Source organism: Primulina huaijiensis, chromosome 3 (assembly GCF_012295235.1).
Source record: "Primulina huaijiensis isolate GDHJ02 chromosome 3, ASM1229523v2, whole genome shotgun sequence".
NCBI classification, from domain to species: domain Eukaryota; kingdom Viridiplantae; phylum Streptophyta; class Magnoliopsida; order Lamiales; family Gesneriaceae; genus Primulina; species Primulina huaijiensis.
The window spans coordinates 21,845,554-21,857,365 of NC_133308.1; the positions used below are offsets into that span (position 1 = coordinate 21,845,554).

At 34.0% G+C, this 11,812-nt stretch overlaps 1 protein-coding gene across 1 annotated transcript; it reads right to left on the reverse strand.

The window, feature by feature from the left end:
• Positions 1-7,706: 7,706 nt before the first annotated feature.
• Positions 7,707-9,526, reverse strand: LOC140973731 (membrane protein of ER body-like protein). The gene is made up of 4 exons (XM_073436754.1): positions 9,277-9,526; positions 8,591-9,034; positions 8,449-8,510; positions 7,707-8,361 (listed from the first exon to the last, which is right to left on the reverse strand). Exons 1-4 carry the CDS (start codon positions 9,332-9,334, stop codon positions 7,918-7,920), a joined length of 1,008 nt encoding a protein of 335 aa, XP_073292855.1. The 5' UTR covers positions 9,335-9,526; the 3' UTR covers positions 7,707-7,917.
• Between the last annotated feature and the right edge of the window lie 2,286 nt (positions 9,527-11,812).

Sequence of the window (11,812 nt, forward strand, 5' to 3'; positions counted from 1 at the left end):
ATTTATTATCTCACCAGCCGATTTAATTACTTGAAGACTGTATATATGAATTTCGCACCATCTACATTTTGATATCGAATTTCAGATTGTTTTATAGGCCACTCGATAATATCATGTAAACTTCATGTTTCAGTTGTTTATTCTTGAGTTTGGACAATTCTTTTTTTTTTTTTAGCTATCTGAGGTAAGTCTAAAATCTTAATTTTTTAACATAATGATTGATTTTTAACTGTTCATGCATGCAGCTCTTCAAGTTTGATCGAAGTGTAACAAAAAAAGCAATTTGAGCAGGATTTAATATGTGTTTTCGAGATAACAATTAATTAGCAGATTTTTTGAACAACCCAGTTTGTACTAAAATCATATTCCACGAGATTAAGGAGATTTATTTCATATATATTCCAAATATATATAATATTAATTTCATTATTTTCCACAACTTAACTACAAGTGGTTTGTCTTTTTGTTGATACATATATTCAACTGTTTGAATAGGTCTGATAGTGCGGTCATCTTCAGTTAACTGGCCGCTTATGATTGTCTTTGTCTTACAAAGATATGTATTAGCCAGGCCAACTTGTTTATGAAAGTGGCAATATTCCTTTTCCTTAATTGGCGGCCATATATTTTGTTCATTTGGTAGCAATATTTGTTTGTGGAGAAACAATAAATAAATGGAAAATAAATTTTTTTCTGCATCGATTTGTTTTTTGTCTGCTAATTTTTTAAAATTTGGTTTTGATTCACTAACTTTTAATTTATTTGCTATTTTGGTTCAGTTGTTGACGTGACATTGTACAAGTCCGTAATTTTAGATGTCATGTCAGCATTTTTCTCATTTCACGTTAATATTTTTTTGATGTTGCGTCAGTACTCTTATAGCTTACTAAGTAAGACTTTTATATTTCCGATAGTTGCGTCATCCAAATTATTTTTTATTATCTTTGTGGAACTTATAAAACCTATAGGTTATTAGAATAGAAAATCTTTGTAAAAGTTTTTGTGGAAGATAAAACCTTTGAATGGTAATAAGTATTTTTCCTATGTAATTCCTTATTCGGCTAAGGAAATAATCTCCCTTTTTTTATAGGGTAAATATAATATAATTATAATTCATCTAACAGATAAGTGAGTGTACGCTTAGGGGACATATGCCCTTTATTTATTGAGTAGGTCTTTCATAAGACGGTCTTACAGATCTTTATTCGTGAGACGAATCAATCATGTCCATATTTATAATAAAAATTAATATATTTGACATAAAAAGTAATACTTTTTCGTGGGTGGCTCATATAAAATATCTGTTTCACAAAATTGACCCGTGAGACCGTCTCACAGGAGTTTTTGTGTTATTTATCAACACTTTTGTAAAGTAAGGCAATAATTCTTCCTCAAAAGAGTGAAAACTCAGCGAAGAATTCCCCACACACTGAATTGTTCAAGTAAAGGGCGAGATTTTCTTTAGTTAGCACATAAGACAGTTCATTATAGATAGAGAGGTCGATCACTCCATGTCAAATTACATATTAAAGTTCGGCTTCGAAAGTGTGTTTCGATGTTTTTCAAGCACAGAAGTTTGGGCACCGTTTGAAGTTAAAGATAAGATAATAATATATAGATAAATAATTTAATATAATAAAAAAATATAGTTAATATAATATATTATTTGATTTGATTGATAAATAAAAGTTTATTTGATTTGATTGATTAAATCTGAGATAAGATGATAAATTACTATTTCGTCTTTTTAATAATTAATAAAATATTAATGATATTATTTTTAAAGGTAATATTGTAATTTAAATTCAATGATTTGATTGAATGATTACTTAAATGAGACTTGAAACTGTGCCTTATATTATCATTAACATAAAGTTCGTGTGATGTACAAGACACCGTATAAATATAATAGATATTACTGTATCCTATACTTCGCAGTTAACGATTAAATGTCTAAATGTTATGTTATATAAAAATTTAAAACAAAATGATTGAAACTATTATTTGAAGTTAATATAAGCTAAGAGAGTTGTTATTATACATGTCATATCGATAGGTTTGAAAAACATATCACTACCAAAATATATATTTATCATAAATCAAGAGTAAAAGTATATAATAATAATTAATAAGTTTACTAATATTTATCCACTTGACTCAATGAGTTTGTTGCTAGACTTCAGAATATCGTGAAATCATTTGAGGAACTCAGCGAGAAGGCTAAATTCAGGGAGCCTGTTGAGTCAAGTTGAACAAAAAGTGTTGGCTTCTAGGCTTGGCTGCTCAAACGGATAGGCAGCAAGGATTAATGTTGTTTCCTCTTTCTTGAACTACGATGTGGTGGGATATGATTGGCTTTACCTTAGTTGTGAGTTAAATACCAAGGGATGGCGTGAAGAAAGAATGTAAAGATGGATGCAGGTTATATTTATATTTGGGAATTCGGATCTGAATTGTTTTCAACAACATTTTAGTGTATTTGTATTGATGAAATGATATACATGCATGTATGCTCAAGTTCTTTGGGCCTTCGAAGGTCGAGTATGTAAAGAGGGAACCAATAAGCTGAGCAGAAATGGAGCAAGATGGTTTTTCAGACACGAAAACGACCAATGCTGCGTAAGAGGCTGTTGACCAAATTGCTAATAACAAAATTATATAAGTAGGGAACGAAAGCAATCTCGTAAAGATACAGACATAGCGGCATCTTCTGGAGCCATCTTTATCTAATTATACTCAATATATCAATCTATAAATGAAAAGTTTTCGAACCATTGTCGATGAGTAAGTATATCCATGTTCGACAGAGGGAATTCATCCTCTGGGCATGCCTTGTTGACGTCTCGGTAGTCGACAATCAAAAACAGTATACGAAAATAAGCATATTATTGAAAATATGAATATCGTGTATAAAATAACAACAATAAAACAGTAAATCAAATCGAGTCCTTACGAAGTACAGTTTCCTTAAAACAGATTTGTTCCCTCAGACGGTGCTTCGAGGATCTCGACGGACAACTGTTTCCCAGGATACAACGGAAAAACCTTGCAGCAATTTAGCACGAAGTAACTACACCAGCGAACCGAAAACATACCTTCACTTTATCACCGAAATTTAACGGAGGCCAAATGGAAAGCTAACAATATGAAATACAAGAGAATGCTTGAAAGAGATCTTGAGTGTTTGTAAAAACCATTTTTATGCATATGGAATGAGGAAATGAACACACTATTTATAAGCCCCAAATTAAATGCATACCAAGAGTCTTGCAAGATTAATTAACTCAATTAATCTTCCAATTAACTCAAAAATATGAAGAACCAAAAGTCTTCAATTAACTCAAGAATGTAGAATTCAAAAGACATTTTCACAATAATGAGCCACAATTAACTCAAGAATGTGAAGAGCCAAAAGACACTCCCACATTCATGAGACATAATTTTTATTCAATCTTTAAATTTACTTGAAATTTCCAACAAACCCCCCACATGAATGAAAATTGATACAAATCTTGGTGACAAAGTTCTACATTTAAATCCTGCATAGGATAGGTAGGTGTTACCCTTTGAACCTTCCCTTATGAAATATATTTGCTTTACTAGCTGACCAGTAGACATGATGTCCTTGAACTGTTCTGCCGTTTATGTAAATTAAGATATACTTCACACAAGACTCTCCCTGATACTATTCAGTTGTCATGATCGTGTTCGTTTTAGCCATGAACACACGCCTGGTTCTGCGAGAGGGTCTAGAATTGAGCCTAACAATTTCTTCTAAGCGGCCCCACTTCTCTCCCACATAGGTGATTCTATATTCTTCTCTTCAGAATCATTAAAAGCCGTAAACTTATCCTCAACATTCACTGTTTCATAATAGGAATGGACTAGGGATAACCCCCACAGTGATATATCAAAATCAGTGCGATTAGATTGTCTCATTGAACCTAGTTCTTGGGATCTCCAGTCAGCGTAGGTTGTGTTTTCCTTCGCACCAATTTATTCTATAGGCTTGAGCTCCATTCCTCTTGACGATTTGGCAACTAAATCTCTGTTTAATCTCTTGGTTAGCGGATCTTTTATATTATCTTTTGATTTTACATAGTCAATAGAGATAACTCCAGTTGAGAGTAGTTGTCTAATAGTATTGTGTCTACGACGTATATGCTTAGATTTACCATTATACATTTTATTTTGTGTCCTTCCAATCGCAGATTGGCTATCACAATATATGCTTATAGTCGGCACTGGTTTTTCCCATCCTGGAACATTTTCTAAGAAGTGACGCAGCCATTCAGCCTCTTCAGCATACTTGTCAAGAGCTATAAACTCATATTCTATCGTGGATCTGGCTGTTACAGTTTGTTTAGAAGATTTCCACGTAATTGATGCACCTCCTAAAGTGAATACAAATCCACTTGTAGATTTTGAGTCTTTCATATCAGATATCCAATTTGTATCACTGTATCCTTCAATAACAGCAGGATATCTGGTATAGTGCAGCCCATGATCACGAGTGAACCTTAAGTATCTTAGCAATCTGATAATTGCTTTCCAGTGTTCAACTCCTGGATTACTCTTGAATCTACTCAATTTGCTTACTGCATAAGCTATGTCTGTCTTGTACAACTCATTAAGTACATCAGACTTCCAATGACTCGAGAGTATTCTAATTGACACATACTCTCACCTCGATTCTTTAATAGATGTTGACTTGTATCTATCGGGGTTCTAGCCAATGCAGAGTCATCATTATTGAATTTCTCAAATATTTTGTCAACATAATGTGACTGACTTAGAACTAGCCTTTCTGATGTTCTATGAACTTTAATTCCGATGATTACATCGGCTAAGCCCAAATCTTGAGTTCAATAACTTCTTTGCGGATTTGATCATTTTATCATTACTACCAATAATAAGTATGTCATTTACGTAAAGACATAAAATGACATATCCATTTTCAGTGTTTTTTATGTATACACATTTGTCACATTTACTGAATTTAAATCCACTTTCCATCATGGCTTTATCAAATTTTTCGTGTCATTACTTTGGTGCTTGTTTTAAGCCATATAGAGACTTCACCAGTTTACAAACCTTATTTTCTTGCCCAGTCGCAGAAAATCCTTCAGGTTGTTCCATGTAAATTTCTTCTTCTAACTTTCCATTTAGAAAAGCTGTCTTTACGTCCATTTGGTGTACTTCAAGATTTCGCAAGGCGGAAATTGCGAGTATCACACGAATAGAGGTTATTCTCGATACAAGAGAATATGTGTCAATGCAATCAAGCCCTCCACGTTGATGATAACCTTTGATTACCAATCTGACTTTATACTTATCTATGGTTCCATCTGATTTCATTTTCCTTTTGAAAACCTATTTACAGCCTAATGGTTTGCTTCCCGGAGGAAGATTCTCTAATTCTCATGTATGGTTTTGTAAAATGGATTCCATTTCGGAATTGATAGCCTCTTTCCATTGAGGTTCCTCAGATGACTTTCCATTCAGGTTCCTCAGATGAACTCATTGCTTCCTTGAAGCTTTGAGGTTCACTTTCCATCATGAAAGTGATGAAATCCAGACCAAATGATTTCTCGGTCCTAGCTCTCTTGCTACGTCTAGGTTCAATATCTTGATCAAGTTTTTGTTCTCTTTCGATTGTCTCATATAATCTTTTGGATGAACTTGGTTCTTCTTTAGATTTGCATGGAAACATGTGTTCAAAGAACGAAGCATTTCTTGATTCCATTATCGTATTCTTGTGAATATCAGGTATTTGAGATTCGTGTACAAGAAAACGATAAGCGCTGCTGTTTTGAGCATATCCAATGAAAATGCAATCAACATTTTTTGGTCCTATCTTTACTTTCTTCGGAGTGGGTACTGCAACCTTCACAGGACACCCCACACTCGCAAGTATTGGTAGGAAGGTCTTCTATCTTTCCATAACTCGTATGGACTTTTATCATGCTTCTTTCGGGGCACCTTATTTAAAAGGTAATTTGCGGTTAGAACAGCTTCCCCCCACATGTTCTGTGGTAAACCAGAACTTAATAACAATGTATTCATCATTTCTTTCAAGGTGCGATTCTTTCTCTCTGCAATGCCATTTTGCTGAGGAGAATAAGGTACAGTTCTTTCGTGTTTGATACCGTGTTGAGAACAAAACTCAGTAAATGATGATTCATATTCACCTACACGATCACTTCTTAGTACCTTAATTTTATTGCTAATTTTGTTTTCAACTTCGCTTTTGTAGTGGACAAATTGTTCAGTTGCTTCATCCACTTTTAAGAAGATACACATAACAAAACTTTGCGTTATCGTCAACAAAAATAATGAAGTATTTATTTCCATCACGTGTTTGCACACCTTTTAATTCACATATATCACCGTGAATTAGATCAAGTGGTTCACTATTTCTTTTTGTTGGAAGGAGAAAATTTATCCTTTTCGAGCTTTGACCATGCTCGACAACATTTGCCTTAGCAGCAACTGGAGAAAAGAATCGTCTTTCAGAAATCTTGTTGTCTTCCTCAATACGAAGTCGAACAATGAGTTCTTCAACATTCATCTCCTTTCATTTGTATTTCAAATAGCTTTCGAAATCCTTTTAGGTCGGTGGTAGCTTCTCAACAATAGCAGCCACTTGGAAAGATTCGTTCAAAGTCATCCTTTCGGCGTGAATCTCGTGAAAAATCACTTGGATTTCTTGAACTTGACTGATCACCAATTTGGAGTCAACCATCTTGTAGTCCAAGAATCGACTAACAATAAATTTCTTGGCCTCGACATCCTCGGTTTTGTATCTTCGATCCAAAGACTCCCACAATTCCCGAGTCGTCTTCTTTTCACTTTACACATTTTATAGCGAATCAGCCAAACCATTCATTTTCTACACAAGAAATATGAGTGGTGACATGCATCAATAGCACTAGCTCTGTACACATCTCCATCAACCATAGATGGTTTAGAAGCATCCTCGGTGAGAAACCTTGCTAGATTCAAGACGGTAAGATATAATAACATCTTCTGTTGCTTCCTTTTGAAATTTGAGTCGTCGAATTTCTTCGGTGTATCAGCATGGCTGGCACATCGACAACAATGACTTTATAATTAGGGACTAACTTTTGGCACACTCGATTCATTCGAATCAGTAGCCATGTCGTCAACAAATCCCATAATGAGTATAACAAAATATGCTTTAAGATTGTTAGCCAAATTGCTAATAACAAAAATATAGAAGTACGGAGCGAAAGCAATCTTGTAATGATATAGACAGAGCGACATCTTCAAGAGCCATCTTTATCTAATTATACTCAATATATCAATCTATAAATGAAAAATTTTCAAACCATTGTCGATGAGTAAGTATATCCATGTTCGGCAGAGGGAATTCATCCTTTGGGCAGGTCTTGTTGACGTCTCGGTAGTCGACAATCAAAAACAGTATACGAAAATGAGCATACTATCGAAAGTATGAATATCGTGTATAAAATAACAACAATAAAACAGTAAATCAAACCGAGTGCTGTACGAAGTACAGTTTTCTTAAAACAGATTTGTTCCCTCCGACGGTGCTTCAAGGATCTCGACGGATAACTGTTTCCCATTAACAGTCACATTTTCATTATGTAACTTGCTATCTCGTTGATATTACTTCATAGATGTAACTTGTATATCGGACAGCTGATAAATTGTTCAAGTTTGTCGTTGGGTTTCAAAAAAAAAAAAATTTAGCAAGGAAACCATTTGAACACGTAATCCAACAGTTTCGGAATTTGAAAATGCAGAACTCATAAAACATAAGTCAAACACTCAGTGCTGAAATCAAACCAACAAAAGCTATGGGATCCAGGCGTGAGCTTTGGACAAAGAGGTGAATTCTTACAAGGAAATGGAGAAATAAAGACTCGACACTCAATAAGAAGCCCATGTTGAGTCTCGATTAAAAATCATATCAGGAACTGAAGTTGATTGGAACAGACCAAGCCTCTCCAAAAATCTCTTCACCAGCACACCAACAGCATATGAAATTCCTGAGGCCATGAACCCCAATATAACAAAATTTACGACTGTTTTTACGTAAGCCTTAGGCGGTCTACACACATAGGCCTTTCCAATAGACAGAGCAATAATGCACACGAGAGAGACTGCTCCTACCACCACCAGTTTTAGTTCTCTTTCTTCACTTTGCCGGAATGAAAAACCATACACGACGATAGGCGTTAAACCAAATATGAAATATGATAGAACGCAAACTATTGCGTGAAGTTTGAAGTTCTGCCTTTGGCCTAGGAGCTCTTGGTATCGGTCACTTTGACTGTTTACTTGGTCTGTCTGCTCACATCTTAGTTCCCAAAGCTGCAATTGTAGTATTATCAACTTATGTTCATGTTTATGTTTACACGTAGATGATAATTCTTGTTTCAAAGGGGTGAGTGTCCTTACATTGTGACAAATGACGAAGAATCCTCCTATCAGATTGGCCATTCCGAGAGCTAGAATATTCACTGTGATTCAAGAGAAGAAGATTATATAAAACCATAGATCTAGCACTTTATTGCAATGAGAATGTTCATATGATGCTTACATGTGGTGGCATCACCTCCAGCTGCAGATGACACGACACTTAGGCTGGTAATCAACTCCGCCAATCCACCATAAACTATGCTTTTAATAACTTCTATTTTAGAATTTCTTCTAACATCCTCCGTTCGTTCTTGCGCTCCTTCTACACAAATATTAATATGGTCAAGATGAACTTGACAACCAGATACCTGAGCTGATTGTTTTTCTGGTTTGCTAGGCTTAACTGGAATTTGAATTTTGTTGCGTTTTCTTTTGCGAAGAATAACCCTTCCTGTGATGCAAGAATTGCAATCAGGACAGTATAGATCATGCGTGTTTTGTTTTTGTAGCACTGTTTTAACGTCGTATTTTCTTTCCTTGTTTATCAGATCAATATCTGCACTTTCAATCTCTTCCGAGGCCTTATGACTCTGAGACGATACCTCCATCTGTCCATGCCCAACACCTGAAATCATATGTTTTCGTGTAAGATCTTTTTAACCTTAAACTAAAGTTGGCAGTTACCACTAAAAGTGTAAACTTAACCTTGGATTCATATACTATTCTTCCAAATTTCTTAGATTCTCCGTTCAAGAACACACAGAATTACTAGTTCTACATAGTCCAAGTATCACATATAACCTACTTATAGAAAAAGTAGTATCATATCCAAGCCATTTTTTGAATTAATACCTATAATCTACTGACCTTCAGTTTCAAATTTTAAAACTTTGTAATGTTCCAGTCTCTGCTCTTTGTTTCCCATCTTCACACACAATTAATATGCAGAGACCGCCTGTAACGATACTTAATGGAAAGAGAAACGTTGGCAAGCAAGTCTTGTGAGTGTAAACGTAGCAGAAAACAAGAGAAATATTAGTTTATACTGCTTTTTTTATTGTGCCGTTCATTAAATGCAACATGACAATTCATGTGGGATAGGCATGTTATGTAAAATACAGATCCAGTTGACTCTATGGAAATAAATAAATTTGGAAATCTGACATTTAAAACGGGAATATATCTTAATGTTAGATACAGATCCAGTAATTTGGAAATCTGACATTTAAAACGGGAATATATCTTAATTATCTAAAACACTGTATAAATGTGAAACAGATGAATTTAAAGTTTATTGTCTATATTTGAAATACATCAATCTAAACACAACTTTAATGGATATTTAGCAGGGGTAAAGAGCAATTGAAAATTACACAATATTTTTATTTCGAGTGTAATAAAAATGAACAAATTACAAGCTAGCTTCTCATAAATTAGCTTGATATAATATTCAATTACTGGGATATACGCTTCATAAAAATTTACTACTCCGAAGAAATGAAAAATAATGTATACATCCTTCATTGATTACAGAACGTGAGATGCACACTTGAGAGTTTACACACAGCAATAGCTAGAAAGAAAGCTTCGTCTGTGTATGGTGACCTCCTTGTTTCGCCAGTCTCGAGTCGTATTATTATATTATTAAGAGAGCATACTTTTTTTCCTGAATCTCACTCTATTTTTTCTAAGAGAACATTAAATGCACTTTGATTTTGTGAATCTCACTCTAATTTTTCTAAGAGAATATTAAATGCACTTCGATTTTGTTTCGAATGGATGGACAACATGAAGAAGGTAGACGAGACGCACGCGTTTTTAGAATGTTAATTAATTTCATTTTTGCATGCATGAGACTGAAATGATTGGACCGGAGCCCAAGTGGGAGGTGTGAACTTCACACCGACAAGACATGATATTTAATATTGTTTCGTATATAATATGTTAGTCGTTTGATCTCTCACCAACCGAATTAATTACTATATAATGTGTTAGATATCTCACCAGCCAAATTAATTACTTGAAGACTGTGTATATGAATTTTGGACTATCTAGATTTTGAGATTGAGTTATAGTATCAATTTTAATATGATATTAAATTTCAGATTGTCTTATAGGCCACAAGATAATTTTTGGATCTCGTTTTTCTCATGCTCAAACGTAGCGGAAGTTTTAAAATTTTTAGATCTTGACATTCAAGATATATTTGGACACTCGTATGCTTTTATAATCAAACATTCATAGGATGTTAGAATTATACTTTTAGTGAATTAAATCAACTGGTTCCAACTAATCCGGTATATGCGGATATAGCTCTTGATGAATTCCCTACTAACTTTCTTCGAGAATTCATTCATTCAATCATTCTATCAAGTCCACGACGGGAATAATTGTTACTCTTCCAAATAGCACTAGAATATTTGAAAGAAGTTTTGCGTAGAGATTAATTAAAACGAGAGGCGACTCAAACCTTAAACTCACTTTAGGGTGGCCAAATTTTTGGAGAAACAGGAAGGGTGATTTTCGAAAAATCACAATGGGATGGAGGCTAGGGTTATTGTTTGATTACACCTTTTTATAATTAAGACATGACCTAATATTCATAATTAACATTAATGGACTTGATTAATTAATTGGGCTAGTCCAACTAGTTTAATTAATTAATCAAAGTCCATTAAGAACTTTAATTATTTAGTATGTTGGACTTGTACTCCTACAAGCCCATTAAACACACTTCTCACTATATTTAATAAACTCAACTTTTGAGCTTAATAAATTAAATCCTTTATAAATTCAACATTTGAATTTCATATTTAAATTATAAATTCAACTCCTTGAATTTACACATCCAAAATTTAATATTTAATAAACTCAACTTTTGAGTTTAATAAATTAAATTCTCAAATTTTATAAATTCAACTCCTTGAATTTATTTTTCTCAAAATGAAATTATCATAAATTCAACTCCTTGAATTTACTATATCATAATATAAATTCAACTTCTTGAATTTATTCTCTCAACGGGAACAAACGATACAATGCGTGTGTGACCCTCAATGGTTCAGGGATACAGCTAACCATGAGTTCACAACTCCTTGTGATTCAGGACATAATCTTTTATTCGAGCTTACCCTTATTTGCCCCATTTTATGTATCAATAATTGATCATGAGAATGTCAGAAATAATATTTCTGATTAAACCCATCAAATCATGGTAAGAGCGTCTAGTAGCATCGCCCCATGATTCCCTAGGTATCACTGATAGTGCCTGCAAGAACCAGCCGATTATAATTAACGTACAGTACGGTCCCTTCATCTCATATATCCCGTTCGAATCTGCAACCACTGGTTCGTCGATGGTTGCATAATAATTCGATAACTATGTGACACATATAAATAGTGG